Source organism: Bidens hawaiensis, unplaced genomic scaffold (assembly GCF_021521415.1).
Source record: "Bidens hawaiensis isolate Kalapana, Puna unplaced genomic scaffold, B.hawaiensis_p1.1 tig00068690_1, whole genome shotgun sequence".
Lineage (NCBI taxonomy): Eukaryota > Viridiplantae > Streptophyta > Magnoliopsida > Asterales > Asteraceae > Bidens > Bidens hawaiensis.
The window spans coordinates 1-21,127 of record NW_027502127.1 but is presented as its reverse complement, the minus strand read 5'-3'; the positions used below and the strand labels follow the sequence as shown (position 1 = coordinate 21,127).

Below are 21,127 nucleotides of genomic sequence, written 5' to 3'. Positions count from 1 at the left end.
GTCATAGCATCATCGTAAGAGGTCTCTGAAAAGACCCGACGCACAACCTACAAAGAAAAAATACAAGTATTAGAACCTTTTCTTACAAAAGAAAAGCGAGAAGATAAAGCTAAACATACCTGAGGCAACGCTTCTCGAAGAAGCCATTGGAGGGCAGCTTGAGCTTCGTTATGGGCGCGTTCGGCTTCGCTCTTGTTAAGGTTGGCAAGTAAAACTTCCTTTGCGGCAGCCTCTTCGACGCCCTTAAGTTTCCGCTCGGTGTGGTCAAGCACCCCCCTCTGGTCCAGGATTTCCTGGAGTTTTTTTGGCATCTTCCATTGCCAAGGCATCATGAGCGCGTTGGAGAGCCTCTAATTTGGCCTTGAGCTCCTCATTCTCCACACGCAAAGGCTCAGCAACGGCTTCAGCCTTGGCAGCCCTCTCGGTTGCGTTTCGCGCAGTCTCCCTGGCCAGCCGAAGCTGTTCATTCACAGCTTGGGCAGCCTTGGAGCGGGCCTCGAGTCGCGCCTGAACTTCAACCTCGAGGGCCTTGAAGGCCTTCTCCTTGTCGGCGGCAGCTGCCGCCAGCTGTTGGTTCTCCTCCCGGAGAGCACGCGCCTCAGATATGTCCTTGGCGCGAGCTGCTTTCAACTTGTCGTTTTCACGACAAAGCAACTCGACGCGCGGCTGCATCCGGGCCTGGAGAACCCGAAGCTCATTAGTTAGCCTACCCTCCTGGTAGCTAACCATGGCTTCCCCCAACGCACCCGGAGGAGCAGCGTGGCGAGCCCAGTCCACGCACTCCACAGGTGTGCGAAGGGTTGTTCCTCGGCGTATGTTCCATCGAGGAACATACACTTCATTGGAATCCGACACTGCAAAAGAAACAAAAGCAGTAAGGAAAAGATGATAGAAAACATAAGGGAAAAAGAAAGGAACCCTACGCACCTGTAGGGTCAATGACAGGCCGATAGCCGCCAAACCCATCACCTGAACCTAAAGGAAATCCATCCAACAGGTCAGGCAGACGGGAAGGTGGCAAAGATCGGCGGGAAGCCCTGCGCGTACCTGATGGTTCCGGCCATCGGTGCCGGTGGCTGCGGGCATGGTGGCAGCCGCCGTGGTCGCCGTTGTGGTCGCCGCCGTGGTCGCCGCCTTGTAAGCAGCAGCAGTAACCGCCGGCTCTGTGAAGGATACTGTAAAAATAGCACTCACAGCCGGCGGGTGACGTCATCTCTGCCGGAACAGTTGGCTCAAAGGAATGAGCAACTGGACCAGCGGATGCAGGCGCAGGCGCCTGGGTCGACGCCTCAGGAAGGCTGACCGAGCCTACCGTCATTGGCGGGGAGATACTCCCCTGCGCTTCACCCCGGAATGCGTCAACACCCACGCCTGCACAAAGAAGAAAGTGTTAGATAAATTTATAGTGATAAATCTGCAAAGACAAACTATGATTGTACTTACGGGTTTTCTTGACCCTGAACGTACGGACGGGCGGGGAGGAACCCGATGGAGCCGGCCTCTTGGTACCGGTCACCGTCGTCTTCGTTGGTTCTCCGGAGGTAACGGTCGTAGCCTCCGGAGCAGTGGTCTTCTCACCACCGGGCTTCCCCGCCACCTCTTCACTATCTGACTCCGAGTCAGATAGAACCACTGGATCAGCTGTGGAGGCCTTCTCCTTCCCTTCACGCCGGGCAGCAGCCTTCTTCTTCCGCACAAGGGGAGGACCATCTGCGGATTCCTCAGAAGACAGGATGTAAGGATTTCCAGCAACGGGTACAGCATTGAGGGGTTCAGGATAGAATATCTCCTTACCTGGCCGCCGGTGGCTCAGGATCTCTTGGCCCGGCGGATAGACCTCCACAAACCTATCCGCCGTTTGCTCCAGGATGGGCAACACATTGTCGTCCAGAGCACGAGTGCCCACCCGCACGGGACTGTCAGCTTCCCGCTGGGAACAGGAGCGACTCCAAATTATTCCCCTCTGAAAGAAAAAGAAACAGTTAGAAAATTAACTAATATCAGCAAGAAAGACAAGACATACCATAAGGAATAGAGTTCAAACCGTATTCAAGAAGGATGGGAAACCGGGACGCATCCTTCCATACCCGGCTCATCCCAGCAGCACCATCCCGGACTCCGCAAACCGGTAAACCGGAGATTGGACCCGGGATATCTTCGCGAACCATTCCGCCTCCTGGTAGCTGGAAGCGTGAAGGCTCGGAAGCGCTTGACCCTTCTTGAACTTCATAGCAATGGGGATGGCGCGGGCAGAGATGTAGAAGAACTCCCGCTTCCACGATCGGAGACTGCGCTCGGTCACGCAGATCTTCAAACCCTTAATACGGGTTGTCAGGGTGTACCAGCCCTGGACGCACCTCCAAGTATAAAAGGTCATCAGGCGGTCCACGTAGGGCTCAATACCCAGAATCCGACACACCCACTCGAAGTGCCGGACCTTGGCAATCGCCATCGGATGCACCTCGGTCAGGTGCACCCCGTGCCTCTCCAGGACACGGTACACAAACTTTGTCAATGGGAACCTAAGGTTCCCATAAACAAAGAATGCAGCATATACCCCGATCTTGCCACTGGGGGCATCGTACACAGTCTGGTGGGATTCAGGAAACTCAGGCTCGAGAGAGTCGAGCATGAACTTCCTGACGATGTACTGGTACTGATCGACAGGTAGAGCACACTGGCACTCGCCAGCAGTACTCATATCGTCGGCTACAGCTTCAGCATCATGAGAAGACATTTTTTGAAAGAAGAGTGATTTCGGGAAAATGCTTGCCTGAAAAAGGGGAGTATTTGCCGGAAATCACTAAGAAGAAGAGAGGTGAAAGTATGGATTCAAAGAGGCCTCTCTCCCTTTATATACTAATCGCAATTAATGCGGTGAATTTAATGCGGAGGAGAGAGAAATCAACGATGCAATGAAACTATGACACGTGGCAAAAAGCAAGCTGGCAACAGCTGTTGACAGGACGCGTGCCAGTAATTTCGCGGCCACGCGCCCGAAAAATCGCGCCCACGCGCCTGAAAAAGCGACTGGAATGACCATGTTCTGTCACGTCACCATAACTTCCTGCACGTCCTGACAGTCAGAAGAAACCGTCGCACGACGTTTCAGAGGTTTGGACTGTTCTTATCTTTTCACCAACTCTTCGAATTTCAAAATTCAAAATTCGAAAATATTAAAAAGCGGGAAAGTACCCCTTACCTTGGCAAACAAGTAACCATAAGCCGGGTGCGGGTACAGTGTAAAGGCAAAACCCTTCACATACCTAGCACCCGCAGGGAACTGAAGCCAAGTAAACCTTGGTGAACAAGTAACCGTAAGACGGATGCGGGTACAGTGTAAAGGCAAAACCCTTCACATACCAAGCACCCGCAGGGAACTGAAGCCAAGTAAACCTTGGTGAACAAGTAACCGTAAGACGGATGCGGGTACAGTGTTAAGGCAAAACCCTTCACATACCTAGCACCCGCAGGGAATTGAAGCCAAGTACCTTGGCAAACAAGTAACCGTAAGACGGCCGCGGGTACAGTGTTAAGGCAAAACCCTTCACATACCTAGCACCCGCAGGGAATTGAAGCCAAGTATTCCTCGGCAACCAAGTAACTACAAGACGGGTGCGGGTACAGTGTAAAGGCAAAACCCTCCACATACCTAGCACCCGCAGGGAATTGACGCCAGGAATACCTTGGAAGTAAAGTAACCGTAAGACGAGCGCAGGTACAGTGTCAAGGCAAAACCCTTCACATACCAAGCGCTCCGCTGGGAATTGAAACCAAGAAGGATCTTCTGGGCAATGCTTGCGGAAACGGAAATAACATCCCCGCATAGCTGGGAACGTCGAGAACTACGTTGTTGGAAGTTCAATGATGGAATTGATGGTTTTAACATAATTGATCACTATGTTCAAAACTACCAAAACCTCATGGAAAATACATACAACTGGGACTCAATGCTCCTGACTTGCGAGGAGGTTACAGACCTACCCGCATCATACCCAAAGACCAAGCAGAAAACTCGGGCATTTCTGCAAGTGACAAGGACTTCCGCGGAAATAATCCCCATGGAAAACCTTACAAAACCCTTTTCAAAACCCTTTGCTCAAGTCCAAAAGTTCACCTCACTTTATTAAACACTCATGAGAAGAACATTGGACTGGGGGGACTTGAAGAGGTAGGTCCCAGCAGAGCCCAGTTGGACCCGCAAGACTCACCTTAAACAGGGACATCTGCGCAGAGACCAACTGGATCCGCAGGACCAACCATGCTCAGAGACGTGACGTCCTTACGCGCAGTACGCAAGCTGGTCCCGCAGGAAATGCCTCCCAATGGTGAAGGACTCCGCCTGTCCCCGCAGCCTCGGATACAAGCCATTAGGGAAGGCCACCCGCGCAGCATGGCTACACGCACAAGGCACTTAGCTCTCGATCATTCAGTGTCACCTGAAGGAATGAGCCAAGCCGGGAGCAATCCCGCACAGAGGCGGGAGGGGGAATACTCCCGCCCAAATAAGCCAGTCTGTATACTGAAGGACCTTTTACTGTACCTGACGAGGTATGGGCGAAAGATCTGATTAGAGATACGACAGCTCACTGATACAGTATGGCGAGCAACATGCTCCTGTACTGTATCACTATTAGCCGCTGCCTACTCACCAACTACTGTCATACCACGTGCGTAGCCGGCAGTTGGTGGAAAGGGAATAGTATACAGCAGGCCTGGTCACTATCAGCCGCTGCCTACCCACCAACTACCGGCAGGGCACGTGCATAGGCTACTGTTGATGAACAGGAACACTGTTGCAGCCGGCCATACCTCCTTGGAAACCTACCTTCGGCTATAAATACCCCAAATGGTATGATCGTCTAAACACATTACATTATCACATTATCATCATAATATACCTGATATCTGCTCTAGCAATCTCTTAATATACTTTTATATTTAAAGAGCAATCTAGTCTGATTCTCACGCCGGAGGGTGGTCACAAGGAGGAACCCCCCCCCCCCTTCTCAGTGACGAGCTCACGGTGTCTGTTTTGCAGGTTATCAGAAGAACCATCTTCCAAGGGTCTAACCCCTCGTGGGAAACAGCTACCCAACCCCCAGGTTACCAGTAATCTGTCGTGGGTCCGGTTAGTGTTTCTTCACACACGGTAGCATAAGAACAAGAAGAAGGATACTCGTGCTTTGTTTATCATCCAACAAGCATTTCACGGTGAAGTGTTTTCTAGAATTAATGAAGCTAAGGCAAGCAAGAAGTCTTTCACAAACGAAGTATCAAGAAGAATTTAAGTTGAAGACGGCCAAACTAGCGGGATTAAGAAAGGAGTTTGAGACTTTCCAAATGAAGGAAGGATGAAGCTAAGGCCAACTTTCTATCAAAGGCGACGGAAATTGTAAATTAAAAACCGGGTATATGAGGAAACAAAGAATGATCGGACGGTTGTAGGAAAGTTTCTTCGAAGTCTTCACCCCGTGGGATCAGTGGCGGAGCCACACTATCATCACCGGGTTCGGGTTCAGCTGAACCCGGTCCTTTTTCGGTTTTATATATAACCTATAGTGTTGAATTAACGAGCGAACTCATTCTTTTTCGGCGAGCGAACCTATTATCGTTTTAAAAAAAGTATATTCGAACCCATCGATGATAAAAAGATTAGTTAATAAACAAATAAAAACATCGGTCATCGACTCAGCAACCGATCAACTTTTTTCTTTGTCGTTCGCCTCAAGGTTTCAACCATCGCCAACAACCAATACATGTTGGTCTATCGTTTGAGAAGTGTTTTTCTTCAATGAAGCATGTGAAGTCGGATTTGCATAATCATTTGGGTAAATATTATATAAATGATGTTTATATTTGTTGTATTGAGAATGGGTTCCTTTTTAAAGTTGCGATTCAAGATATTTTTCAAAACATGAAAACATGCAAGGAAAATTATAATATGCAATATATTTATATTTAATGACCTTTTATTTTATTGAACGTTAACGATATATTTTTGTTATGGTAGTGATATTACACTTTATTTATCTAACCGAATGATCAACCTGACCCAACCTATTCGGGCGCAAAAAATTTGACACCGGAAAAAAAACAAGCATCGAAAATTCCGAACCCATAAAAAATGTATCTAGCTCCGCCACTACGTGAGATCATGTTTTTTTTCGACCATAGAAGAATCGAGGAATCTTACAACTTTTGGTGTTTACCTTTGATCAGTTGATGTGTAAAAATTAAGTAACAGTAAAGGATTGCTAAAATTATAGGGTACTCTAGACTCTAGAGTGACACCCGGCACCCCTACCAGGCTACCACTTAATGATACCAAAGTGTTGCACAAAGTTTTTTTTAAGAACCTAAGAGTACAAATCACGTAGCGGCCAACCAATGCGTAATTTAAAAGTAGAGTTAAAAACACGTGAGTTTCGATTCTTGAAGAAAGAATAACTACATGGGGATCACTAAACTAAATGTGGTTTGAACTCATTCATTGAGTTATTGAGCCTCGTGATTTTACTAATTTAATGTACACCATTATTGAATAATATTAAATGGAGTTAAGGAACTCGCCCTCTATATAGATAGTCTTTTTTCTTTTTTTTTTCCCTTTCTTTGAACTACAAGTTATATATAGAGACATATAATCACAGTGAGAGATCAACGATTACGATGGCGAAGAAGAGCTGTTCAATTGGATTATGCGACATGCAGACCATGATCCATTGTTGCTTACTCATCTTCTTCCTTGGAGGATTAGCAACTATGAGCTTTTATAATAATAATAATAATAATAATAATAATAATAATAATAATAATAATAAACAAGAAGTTGCATGTCATGACAATATTAGTACTCTTACTCTTACAAATGCAACTACAAATACACGAGTTGTTGATCATCAGGGAGAGTTAAAGACACTACAAACAAGAACAGGCGCTTGCGATTTGTTCTCCAGCAGATGGGTTCATGATAACAAGAGTCATTACCCTTTGTATAAAGAGCAAGAGTGCCCTTATCTTGAAGATAATTTTGCTTGCCAAACTTATGGCAGAAAGGATTCCGAGTATATGCGATGGAGGTGGCAACCACACGGCTGCGATTTCCCGAGGTCTGATCTCTATCTATCTGTTTATCTTATATATATGTAAATTTTGAATAATACTATGAGGCCATGTGTAGTGGGCTACAAATTTGGGCCACAAGGAGCAAGAACACCGCCCCGGGGCAAGAAAATGGGCAAAATTGGGCTGTCCGACTAGTTTTTGTCACCGGCTTGTTTGTTGGAAATATTATTATTATATTATTATGTGTGTGATATATATATGTGTGTGTGTATATATATATTATGCTACAACATCATCACACCCTTAAAACAAAAACCCTGACTGGGCGTCACAATGCAAAAAACGTCTCATTTTGTAGTCCATCCACAACACATAGCCTAATGTGGTGGTTGGAATTAATATTTCCTACTTTATGTGAATAATGATCTAGATGTATAACACTATAACCATATAACTAGTTTTATGGGTCTTTGGGGTCGCTTATCGATCCGGTACGTTTTAGCGTTGTTCAAGAAACTCGTTGCTTGAGACTTGCTTGAAAAAAGTTTGATCGAAGTTGTTTGTTTGTAAGCTATCCGAGCTCGAGCCAAGGTAAGCTAGCTTACTGGTTCAGTTTGGTTAGTTAATATTAAAGCATGAATTTTAGTAAATATAAATTGTAGCCAAAGTTATAACCCAAGTTTTATAATATATATATTTCCTTTTCTATGCATGAAATTCTGTGTTTTATACTTTATGTGCGTTAAAAGTATGAATTCTTCATTTTCTATGCATCAATATGTGTGATATACAAAATTATAAATATCCTAAAAATTGTAGAAAAATACAAGCTGGCTCAAGCTTTTAACAAGCCAAACTCGAGCTCAACATTTCATCCTTTTAGGATAAACATGCTAATCCCCAAGCCAGCTTGACTCGACTTGGTTTGTAAATGAGGTGAGTACAAGGCCACTCTAATAGACTAAATTGGCTTGTTTGCAACCCTAGCCTGCTTCATATTTCAAACAGCTTGTAATACAAAAAATAAACTCTCTTTATAGTTTTTGTAAACAATATCCAACAACCACTAATGTTTTATGTTATCACTATCCAAATAAATAAACTCTTTTTGTGGGTGTAGGTTTAATGGGATAGCCGTAATAGAGAGATTGAGAGGTAAAAGACTATTGTTCGTGGGCGATTCGTTAAACCGAAATCAATGGAATTCGATGATTTGCATGCTCCATTCATCTATCCCGGGTATCAAGAGAGATGATGGAGGTCTCATAAGTGGTCGCTTGCACACTTTCAGGGCCATAGTAAGTCCTACATGTTCATTTGAAAATGGTATTCATCGCTTACCCATTATCCAGATTTAGCTTGGTTTGTGTTAAAATCTTTTAATAAAAAAAAGTGAGTTGTTTAACTAAAGGTAAAAAAATACCATTTACAACTGTTTTGCGACTGAATTATTGATGAGAGTGATTTTGCGACAGGTCATTCCGTTGCCAGATTACCCACCAAACTTCAGACTGAAACTTTTGTGACTAAATCTTAGCAACTGCTGATTTAGTGCCCTATGTTGCGACAGGGTAGTTAGCGCCATATTTTGTGACCGCTCATTTAACGACCTATTTTGAAACAACTCGTTTAGCGACTAATTTTCCAGAGTCGTCATGGAGAATCATTAAAAAAAATTAGGCCGAAGATGAGAAAAATTTGGGCCTTAAATAAAAGGGTTTTTATTGATTTAAATAATAATATTTTTAATGGACTTCATGGTTTGGGACTTGGGTTGTGAAAATTATTTTATAAAGTTGGCCTTAAATGAATTGGATAATTGGATTTAAACATAATGATACCTATTTTTTTCATATATATAAATTTAAAAAAATTCAGGGGTCATCTGGGTGATCGGTCAAGGGATCGTCGTCTCCTCATTTTTCAAATCCAGAACTCACAAAACTAGTGACCAAATTTAACGGTCATTGTTTTAGCCGAAATTAGCCACAGATGTCGAGAACGCCTTATATGCGATTGATTTTGGCTTCCGTCGCTAGTTTTGAGAATTTTGGATTTGGTCACTAATCCGGTCACTAATGTTGTGGTCCATTTTTTTGTCCATCACAAATTTAAACTTTTTTCCTCATTTTTTTGCTAGTGAAATAATGCAAGTAACTTCCAGTTAAAATTATCAACACAGGACTACAATATCTCAATCGATTTCTACTGGGCTCCGATGTTGGTCGAATCTAACGGCGATAGTCCAACTAACCATAGCCATGATTATAGAATTGTTGGAATCAAAGCCATTGAAAAACATGCTAGACATTGGGTTAATTCAGATATACTCATCTTTAATTCCTATCATTGGTGGAGTTCAGTACAAGTAGTGAAGCTTTTGTAAGTTCAGAATAAAAAAGTGTTACAATTGTGTTTCAATAGTTTAACAAATTAACAAGTTAATTAGGCTTTTATTTGTTAATTTATTAGAAAAAGTAGTGGATCTTTGTTGGATGACCCTAATCAAGAGTATGAAGAAGTTGATAGTCTTCGTGCCTACAAAATGGGACTCGAAACATGGTCTGACTGGGTGTGTACCCATATCGATCCTTCAAAAACCAAGTTGTTTTTCATGGGTGCTACGGCAACTCATTCGAGGTAATAAACAATATATATTTGTCTACAAACAGCACAAGTAGACGGATGACACTCGTCGCTATAGGTGACTTATGCCAACGACTTAATGTTGTCGCTAAATGGATGAGATTTCTTGTAATGTGATTGTAGGGCTAAAGAATGGGGAGGCATGCGTAAAAGAAACTGCTATGGAGAGACAGAACCGGTGATGGTTAGCGAATTTTGGGAAAGCTGAACAAACTCGAAAATGCTGAGTATGTTGGAGTCATCATTGAGCAAATTGAAAGCCACAGGGGTGAATGTACAAATTATAAACATAACACAACTAACACAATGTAGAAAAGATGCACACACTACTATTTACAGGAAATTTTGGCGTCCGTTAACTGACCAGCAAAAAAAGAACCCGAGACTTGCTTCAGATTGTTCACATTGGTGTCTTCCTGGTGTTCCTGATATTTGGAATGAACTTCTTTTGGCTTATATTTCTCGTTAAACGAATTTCAGCCGCAAGTACATCACATATATACATACATATTATATATATAACTTTGATAATTTATGTAACTTTAATAATTTTTAATGGGTTTTACGGAGGTTTAGTGTTGTGAAAGAAAGTGAGAATTTTTAGAAAAATTAGGAATCTGATGTTACGGTTTGTGAAGGTCTAACATTGATGGTGCTCTTACATGTCACTCAAGTTTTGCCTATTTGACTATTTGTTGTCATGTAACTTCTCTTTCACTTTACAAAGTATAAATCTAATACAGTTTGGTCAAAATGTTTAATTCCAATGCCCCCATATTGCATTCATCAGCCAAGATTCCTAACATTATCTTTCATTGCAAGTTGGGTGCAAGTTGCAAGTTTCTTTTTATTATTCATGTGATGAATACAGAATGAAAGCGAAAGCAAAGGAAAAGAAATTTATAAAGTAGATATTTCATATTTGCAATTGGTATTATAGAAATTGAGTATGGGAGATTTGGTTGTTAATTGGTATGATCATAAAACCCAACTTGGAAAGGCCAAATTAAAAAAAATTAGGGGTACGTTTCCGAATCACGTATTGATTGGTTCAATCGACTTTTGAATGTCATCAAAAGCCACACGATTTATAATTCACGCGTATTTATGTAAATAAGACGGTTATTTTTAAATAACTTAGTTTTACTATTTATAAAGGGCTAGCGACACAACTTTTTGTCCATTTACCTTACGTATCGATGAAAACGATGTTTTTTAATGATACTAGAATTTGCCATTTGTTTGCAACATCTTTGCCTATATTTAGCACATTCATTTATTTCCCCCAAGGTTTAGTATAATAAAGGAGATAACTTAATTAGTAAATTTATATTATTTATTTTTCTCTCTCTATTAGCTTTCATATAAACAATCCTACACGCTAGCTCATTAGAAACTTGATTCTACTGGTAACCTGTAAAATTGTTTATGCTTAAGTTGTGATATTATTGGTACTTATAAATATATAGAAGAAAACTCATCCAATGTATTAAACAAAATATTTTATGTTAAAATAGGTTTTTGTTTGAAAAAAACACTTGGTTTAAATTTTAATCTTGTAATACATGTATCAGTTTAAATTTTTTATACTTAATAAGGTGAAGTGAAATATATATGAATCTTAGTTATTGTTTAATTAGTAATTGTTTTTAAAAGTTCATATATATGTTTTTAAAATTTAAATTGAAACTCTTACTAATTATGCATAACCATAATAGTACTAAAGAAAACTGTCACAACTCACAATTAACTTTAAAATGCATAGATCATTGAACTCAATGGTGGAGTTTGCAAATCACTAACTATCACTATACAAAACTTATAATAATGAATAATCTCATTATATGAATTAAAAAAAAATCTAGGTGCAAATATTGCAATCTACAATAACAAGATCTAGCACATTTTCACATATTCTGTAATAAAACCTTCAAAAAAGTGACATACATTATATATATGGATTCACAAAACTTTTGATGATGAAAATTCACACCAACAAAACAAATATAAGAAGGTTTTCAACTTTTCATTAATCGAAAAACCGCGGTATGTACTTGTTTCCAATTAATCATCCTTTCACCGTAGTTTATTTTCAGATATCTGAGCCAACGACTGCAAGTTACATTTCACAATCGTGTTGACAAACACACACGCTTCTTCCTTCGTATTCCCTGGCGGTACATCAACAACATAAGACTCAACAACCACTGTCCAATTTCCACACGGTGTAGCATGAAGTGTAGTAACCGAACGGTAATTAGCAAGCCTATGATCACCATCCACAACACTAAAACTAATAACATGTTGTTCATCATCTAATATCTCGAGCCGTTCGGTAGACCTAGCAGCGGGTAGACCGGATATTACATGCACTTCCCTTAGGGTTCCAATGTCTCCATTTCCAAAAATAACGTGACATGTTTTGATAAAATGTTTGTAGGCTTGTGGGTTGTCGAAGCGACGAACGATGGACCATACGTCAGATATTGGCGCGTTGATGTGTTGGATAACCGCGGAGCAGCATTGGTTAGGGTTAACCCGATGAATGTGGTGTCGTGCCACAGTGTCGGGTATCGGTGTATTAGTTATTGGTTGTAGGATATTATTATTGTTACATCCGCTAGAGGTTGTGTTGATTCTGTCTAGGTAGAATGATGGTTGGTTTTGTGGATTGGAAAGCATTGTGACAAAACTTGTGTTAAGTTGTTTGTGGAATGAATCTTGGTTATTGTTTGTTGATGTTAAGGTTTTATAAATGGTTGTAGGGGTCATATGTAATTGGTGGCTTTTGAATTTGATTCCGTGTGGAATTACACTTTTGACCTTGTCAAATTGGCCTATAGCTTTCACTATTTAGCAACTTGCATTTAGTTTGTTTGTATATTCGTTAACAAATAGGATAGTTGCATTTGATCCTTGAAGTTTGTACATATTTGCATAAAGGTGGTAACGTGTTTCTAAAGTTAGATCAAGAACGGATCAAGAAAGATCGGTGTTGGAAAAAGTGTCGGTGCTATAAAAACGTCATAACGGAACAATTAGAAAATGTATGTAATTGTAACTCCTACTATGTTAAAGACGATTATGATAAATCTTATATACGTATCAATTAAATACTTCCATTTATAACTAGATCTGAGTAATTACTTAATGAGAATGGAGGTTTGAGTACCTCTGAGTTTTTTCTTCTGACCGATTGGTTGCAAGTTAGGCCGTCTTAACCTTCCCACATAGAAGGATACTTGTCTAAGAGAATAATCTAGAAAAACTGCGTACTTGATTATTTTGGGATGGTACATACCGTTAATTCTTTGCTGCCACTTTGATAGTGAGTGAGAAGATGAGATTAGTGGTCATTTGTTAACGTATACTTCACGTGACTTGTCACATATGTTAGATATATATATTGTGTAAACCTAGCTAACATAATCATGACATGGTGGGTAAGGATATCGTGAGCTAAATCGACCAAAAGATGTCATATCACATATGCTTATAGATTACATCTAGTAGTTGAAAACGTTTATGAAACCGGCATTGACCTTAAACTCAAATCTTGAGAGGCTAAACAGATCTTATAAAATGATACTTGGAAATGAATGACAATAAGTGTTAATGCAAGGGGTCGAAATGAATGTGTTGCAAACAAGTGGACCATATAGGTTTTTATAAAAGAGAAAACGTAATCACACATTCACACCAACCTTTATATAAAAAAATATATCAAGTTGAGCAAGTTGCATTGCATTTTATAATAATATCAATGGGAAAGTGGGGCACAAAAGGACCAGTTCCAGACTATTCGTCATTGTTCTCGAATCTCCCCTTGCTTGCCTAACTAGTTTTCTTATTATAATAATCGAAATCAAACCCAATAATGCATGTACCGTTACTTACTTTAGGATTCCATTTTGATGTGGAAAGTTCAATATGTAGTTTTTCTAAAGAATAAGTTGAAAGTAGTTAAGATTATTGAGTACTATTCGTATTAACTTTTAGAATAATAACTTCTAAGGCTATGCGTAACGTGACGAGAAAATAGGCAATTTGGGCTACAAATTGAAGGAACATCGCCCCATTAGACTACAAATGGGCGATATATAGGGGGGGGGGAGGGAGGGTTTTTGTCGCCCACATTAGTTGTTGGTTTATTATTATTTTAATGGTATATGTGTGAGATATATATGGGGCTACACCATTACACCTATAAAATAAAAAACTCTTCTTTTACTGAATGGACGTCACAGACACAAATTGCCTCATTTTATAGCTCGTTCACTACACATAACCTAGGGCCAAGAAGTTCTATTTTTAATAATATATAATGATTTTAGGCAAACAGTCATCAAATTAATTGATATATAACGATTTTCAAACCGGAGTAATATCGGGTAATTATTAGTTGGTATAATAAGGTTGATATCACATAACATATTTCAATATTTAATTTACAGAAATGAAATAAAAACAATACTTTAATGTGCTTAAATTTTTAAAACAAATACAAATGGGATTTTTTTTTCATCCATCTATTCTTTGATGATTGCCTTAAAAGACATCAAAATCTCTAAATCGATACGAAACTAACGCCCTAACGTCAAATACAAACGAGATTATCAACTCGATGATCTCTAGATATTTTACAATAAAAGGGAAATCAATTCATCAAAAAACATTAACGATACAAAGAGAGAAGTGGTCAAATTGTTTTTCAAGATTCCAAACATTTACAATATCGCTAAGTTGCAAGTTATTATTCATGTGATGAACACAGAATGAAAGCCAAAGTAAAGGTATACATATGATCACAAAACCCAACATGGAAGGCCAAAATTAAAATACGTGATGTTGCTATTCTAACCGGTTTTGCTTGGTGTTAGTTTTTGAGCACTCAAGGGTTATTATTTATTAATGTTACGGAAGATTTACTTTCTTATTTTACTTCTCATAAGTGGGTAAAAGTTGTAGGATACATCATACATATGTGATGTTGCTACTTGACCGAAAGCTAAGTGCCAAGCTATATCTGTTCTGAAGAGTATTCGAGTGTGGGTTTGATTTTGTTATCATCTAGTTGTTTGTACTAGGTTAAGTTTATAGTTTGATAGGGTCATTGTTTTATGTGAGTCAAGTTTTTAGTTTTTTCATAATAAATGTTAAAAGTTATTATTTTTTATCTAATACAATTCAATGTGTTTTTTTAATGAGGTTTGATAAATGGGCTTGTATCTTGCTGGACACTAAATGGGCTTGGAGGCTTGAATGAGCTGGGCTTGTAGCAGGTCCAAGTTGTAGCTGATCAGAAATTCAGATTATAAAACGAGACTTAGGGGCTTTTTGGTTCATTCAGATCTGACTCTCATTCAACAACAACAGTAAGGCCCCGTTTGTTTTTTTTAGAGATTTAAGTCTGAATCTGAATACCACATCTGAATGTTAAGAGGTGGTTCAAATGTCTGAAATCTGAATCATTAAGAGGTGGAGGCTAGAGACGAACCTCTAGTCGTCGGAGATGGAGCCTAGTCTCCGGGTTAGAAGTTAATGGAGGCCGGAGACAAACGTATGTTTTTTTTGGGTTAAGAGGTTTTCAGACCCACTAAAAGCTCTTACTGGTTCAGATGCTATTAAGACGCTGAACCTCTTAATGCCAGAAAAAAAACAAACAGCCCCACGTCTGATTACGTCTGACCGAATCAGACGTTTTCCTCTATTCAGAGAAAAGAGACAAAAACAAACAGGGCCTAAGTCTGAATGATTCATACCTAATTTTAACCATTCATATGTTATTCTGTTTGAAACCAAACAGTCTGAAGTCTGAATGAATCAGATGTTTACATTTGAATGGTTCCATTCAGATGTAAACAAACAACCACTTAGATTTCTTATTTCCTCATCACTGTAAACAATCAACTCTCTCATATATCGATGGATAGAAATTGCTATAAGGTCTAGGGTTTGTTTCTGGTTGTATTAAAGAGCTGTTACTCGTTAGACTTCGGGTGTTATTGTAGCAGATCATATATTGTTGATCTGTGGAGATTTCTTTGGTTGTAATTGTCTGCGGTGTTCGATTATTGATTCAGATTAATAAAAGTTTAATTTATGATAATCATCTTTTGACATGGTATCAAAGCCTTCGGTGCTCTAATTCTTGGTTTTATTTTATTTCGAAAAGAGGAAAAGTAAAGTGTCAAAATCGTCCATAAGGTTTGGTCATTTATGCGACTTCCGTGCTAAAAGTTTTTTTTTTTTATTTTGCAACTACGCCATTGAGGTTTCCTATTTGTTGTCTATTACGTCCAAATCATTAACTCCGTTTATTTTCTCTGTTAAGACAAGGGTATGTATGTCTTTTGCCAATTTCATTAGTTTAGTAATAATTATTTTAGAACAAACATACAAGACATCCTTATAACAAGTTTCAGTTAGCATACACGAAGAATTAGCACGACTCGATTAAACTCAATGTTTTACATTGTAAATATGAAGAGATCAAGTTAAAAAATAATATTAATTAATATTAAATGAAACGAACTATTGAAAGCATCATTGTGAGGCACAACACTTTTAATTATCACGTCGGTCCGAATACATGGTTTACTACCGAGACATCTAAAATATTTCGTCACACTTATTTATTATTCAGAATATAGAGGTCGACCAAGATAACATTTTGACGAGAAGAATATAAAATAATAATAATAAATGAAACGAGTTCGTGTGAGCGATACCCACTTAGGCTTTGCGTAGTGGAGGGGCTACAAATTGGGGGCCAATTGTGACACGTGACACCCAGTCAGCAAATCGTGGAAATTTGTTTTTGGGGTGTAATGGTGTAGGGGCTACAAACTGGGTCCACGGTATTTTATTTTTATTATTTTCTTTTTATAATAAAAACTAATCAAATAAAAACCAATTTATTTAAATAATTAAATAAAAATGCATTAAAGTTAAAAGGAACTAAAAAAATACATAACTAAAATAAAGATACATAACTAAAAAAAATACTAATATCCATAATATTCGCGCATTTTTTCGACTCGTCGTCGTTGCAACAATGCGGCATCTTCATGTGACCCGGCCGCTTTGAGGAATTCGTATTCTTTACTCATTTCCCGCAACTCCATTATAGCGGCAATCTTTTCGTGTTGTTTGCTGGTTTCGCTCATGGTATCGTTGAGTTCCTCGACAAACTTTTCGTGTTTTTTGATGATTTCGGTCATGATAGCGGTGAGTTCCATGGGTTTCGGTTGGTTCGGGTTGTTTGTAGGATTCATTTTGCTATATTTTATAAAAAATTTGGGTATAAATCATGTATGAAATGGAGAAGAATGTGTATGTTTATATAGATATGTATATATTGTTTTAATTAATTTTTTTTTTTTTATTTTTAACCGTTTGAAAACGGTCATAATAATAATAAAATATTATTGTTTTTAAACCACAAAGACGATGGCCCCGCCCCTTTTCGCCGGGTAGCCCGACTACACTTGGTCTTATACATCCTCCCCTTCATTCTCATTCTCATTCTCATTCTCATTCTCACTGTCACTATCCTCTAACCCTGCCGTTTTCCGGCCGCCCCCACCACCATAGAGAATCCGACAACCTTCTATCTTCTTCACACCCGTGTGTTCTCCGACGACCATGGTTCGAACTCAGTGACAAGTGAACTATCTTTTCCGCCGACCCAGTCTCTATTCACCAAACAGGTTTGATGTTTTTCTTTACTTTATTATTATTATTATTAATTAATTTGCCACTTATATGAGTAAAAATCACTTAAAAAATCTAAACATTATTGAATCATGAAAAAAAACACAGAATTTATAATTTCTAACGTTTTTACTTAAAATCCAAATGGAAATGAGTCACAGTTTGTGTTTGATGTTGACCAAACTATCCTTGACACGAACGATAACTTCGCTAAATATATATAAACACATATACAGACGTTCATATTTTCTAATTGACGGTAAGTTGTATAAAGATATAAATTCACATAATCTTTACATGGTCTAGTATGAGGACCTGTGTGTGTGTGTGTATATATAGACGGGTGGGGTCGGTTTTTAGTTTGATAAGGCCAGGTGAGATTGTAGAAGATAAAAGAACACAAAATTTACACTTGGGATGGTCTAAGATTGAGCCCCCCCCCCCCCTCGAGCTAAGGATACGTTTTCGTATGATATGACCACAATTATATTATGTTTCAAGTATACAATTTTCGTACGTTATTGACACATTTGTATTATGCTTCAAAGATACGTTTTCGTACATTGGGACCATGTTTACATTATATTTAAAGGGCACGTTTTCGTACACCATGGGCATGTTTGCATTATGTTTTCAAACAAAACGATTTCATATTTGACCACGTGTACACTTTCAAGTATCATCTGTGAGCTCATTAATATTATGTTGATTTTTCAAGTATGTTTTTCAGGTACTATTTGTCAGCGACAAACTCATTCGAAGAAGAAACCCGGGTATGCAAATCTGAATATAAATACATGACATTGAAGATAAATAAAAAAATAAGTTATTAATTATATTGAGTTTGTCAATTCTTCATCAATGGCTGCCATTCGATTCAACCTTCTATTGTCTTCTTCTTCTTCATCATCATATGTTATTACAACAACAAAACAACTCAATAGAACATGTTCATTCGACCTCCACAACAGCAATGGCGGATTCACCAATTTGACACGTGTTTATTCCGGTAAACACGCGTCCGGTTCGGTATCGAAAACGACGTCGTTCGCGCAGGTAGATTAGATTGATTGATTGATTAGGTTATTGGATGTATAATATAATATAATATAATATATTGTTTATGATGGAAGTAGTTGATTGAATCATTGATTGAAAGAAGGGATTTGACGGAGGATGAAGCAGAGGAGTCGTTGGATTACCTGCTGCAGGATGCGAATGAGGCGTTAATAAGCGCGTTTCTTGTGCTCCTAAGAGCCAAAGGTGAAACTTATGAAGAAGTAAGTCGTATCATAAATTAATCTTCTTTTTCCCCAAATTTGATTCTTAATTTCATATTATTGCTTTATAAAATGGAAACTTTGGGAAATTAACATTTGTTTTCATGATTGAGGCCTTGATGTTATATAATCAATCTTGTGTAATTTTATGTGATTAAACCTCTTTATTACGGGTGCAAACCAGCCAAGCCTAAAAGTAAGCTCATTTTATAAACGACCCCAAAACCGGAACTTCATTTAGCGAGATCGAGCCTAAACGAGCATGTCGTTTATATATATAATAGTTATTAATTAATTCATGTAATGTTATGCAAAAATAACTAAAAATATATATATATATATATATATAATTATAAATATATAAAGTTAATTAATAAATAGTAAACGAGCCGGCTTTAGAATTAGAAATCAATAGGTAAGTTAAACGTGCCAAACTCGGGCTCCGCTCGTTTGCACCCCTAGTCTTGATTGTTGTTGATATCAATCTATCATAAGTGTATTGTTTGACCATGAAAATTTAACTTATGCCCAATTTTGAATCCCTTTTAGTAAAACCAATATCAAGTTTATCATATTTACCATGGATGCAAGAGCATAGATGATATGTTTTAATGTTTATTCTTGTGTGTATATCAGTTGAATAAATCAATGTGTATTCAATGTCAAATTGATGATAATTTGACCTTAAGCAATTAGCAGTGAAATGAGTTATGGCTAATTTGTTTATGTTTATTTTGATGATTGAAATTTGTTGTTGCTAGTATAGTTATGAGTTTAACATACCACTCTTGCTAGCTTTTGCTTTTATTATTTTACCAAAATGTAGTGTTTGACCATAAAATGTCAACATATACCCAAGTCTGACCCTAAATTTTTTAACATAAACATGTATCAAGTTCATCATTGATGCAAGAATGTATTATCCCATATGTATGTTCAGAATGCTGTTTTGAAGCAATAGCTATCCAATGCATCAAAGATTAAACAGTACAAGTTTTTTATTTTTTGTACCGATTTATATGAATATTGTGAAATCTTTGAATAATGAGTGTGCAGGTGGTGGGGTTAGCTAAGGCCATGATTAAACACTGTAAAAAGGTAGAAGGGCTAGGTGACGTGGTGGACATTGTTGGGACAGGTGGCGATGGTGCAAACACTGTAAATATTTCAACCGGATCATCAATATTAGCAGCTGCTTGTGGAACAAGAGTCGCAAAGGTTGCATTTTGTTTTGATTTTTAGTGAATTATAGCCAAATCTTGAAATGGGTCAATTTAGTTTATGGCTATCTATAATGGGTCAAGCTGGTTAAGCTTAAAGGTTTGACTAAAATGGAGTTATCCAAGGTGGCAATTTTCTTAATGTTTGCATTTTTAATGAATATCTATAAATGGGTCGGTTTGGTTTCTGGGTTATCTTTAGCGGGTCAAACTTGTTAAGCTTAAAAATTTAGCTAAAAGGGATGCTAGTCAACTGGGTCGAACAAATCAAATGGGTTCATAGTCATCCAAAGTGCCAATTTTGCTAATTGGTTTCTTTGGTTTATGAGCTATTTTTAATGGGTCAAACTCGTTAAGCTTAAATATTTTACTAAAACAGATACTAGTCAAATGGATTAATTGCCATCCAAAGTGTATTCAAATGGATAAAACCATCAAAATTGTTTTGTTAATAAAAGTTCGCTTAATATTGTAGTAAGGTAGTTTATGTTATCGTATTTAACACACTAATTAGTTATAAAATCAAGAATTGGATGAAAGAAGTGTTTGTGGGTTGGCCCAAAACGACCTAACCCGCGTGCCTGTTTCGTGATCTTCTTTTTTTTTATTTAAATAATGGTTTAAATTACATGTTGCAGCAAGGTAGCAGGTCAAGCTCATCTGCATGTGGAAGTGCTGATGTTTTAGAAGAATTGAGTGTTGCAATTGAATTAGACCCCGAGGTTTGTAGGTTTCCTACATATAGTATTTTATTTTATTTTTAAATCTTACGTTTTCTAAAACGAAATCAATTATAGTTGTGCTATCACCATCAGGAGGCTTTTTTTTCATGAAATTAAACATTGTACTTAGCAATAATGAACTGGTTTGACAAAAAAATACCAAATATTAATTGCTCTTGTTTTGCATATGGTTAATAAGTTGGTTATTTGATTTGGGGGTGAAAAGGTGTGTGAACAAGGCAGGGATTGGGTTTATGATGGCACCTGTGTATCATCCCGCAATGCAAATTGTTAGGCCCGTGAGAAAGCAACTAAAAGTGAAAACCGTGTTCAACATCCTCGGTCCTATGTTAAATCCAGCACATGTTCCTTTTGCAGTTGTTGGTGTTTACAAGGAAGACCTAGTTAAGTCTCTTACTAATGACTCATAAAGGTTGGGTAATGGGTCAAAGCGGGTTTGGGTTAAAAGGGGTCA

General features: G+C 38.4%; 1 protein-coding gene and 2 pseudogenes across 2 annotated transcripts; 2 read left to right on the top strand and 1 right to left on the bottom strand.

The window, feature by feature from the left end:
* Window positions 1-6,624: 6,624 nt before the first annotated feature.
* On the top strand, window positions 6,625-10,191 carry LOC143605215 (protein trichome birefringence-like 34; annotated as a pseudogene). Its single transcript, XR_013148461.1, has 5 exons — window positions 6,625-7,112; window positions 8,189-8,366; window positions 9,251-9,450; window positions 9,541-9,708; window positions 9,838-10,191. The product of XR_013148461.1 is annotated as a protein trichome birefringence-like 34 (transcript).
* A 1,405-nt stretch (window positions 10,192-11,596) lies between these two features.
* On the bottom strand, window positions 11,597-12,688 carry LOC143605213 (abscisic acid receptor PYL4 pseudogene; annotated as a pseudogene).
* A 5,601-nt stretch (window positions 12,689-18,289) lies between these two features.
* LOC143605214 (anthranilate phosphoribosyltransferase, chloroplastic-like) lies at window positions 18,290-20,652 on the top strand (the record flags this gene model as incomplete). Its single annotated transcript, XM_077081420.1, has 4 exons — window positions 18,290-18,486; window positions 18,567-18,710; window positions 19,767-19,928; window positions 20,569-20,652. Coding segments are annotated over exons 1-4 (585 nt in total), but the record flags the coding sequence as incomplete, so codon positions are not given.
* Between the last annotated feature and the right edge of the window lie 475 nt (window positions 20,653-21,127).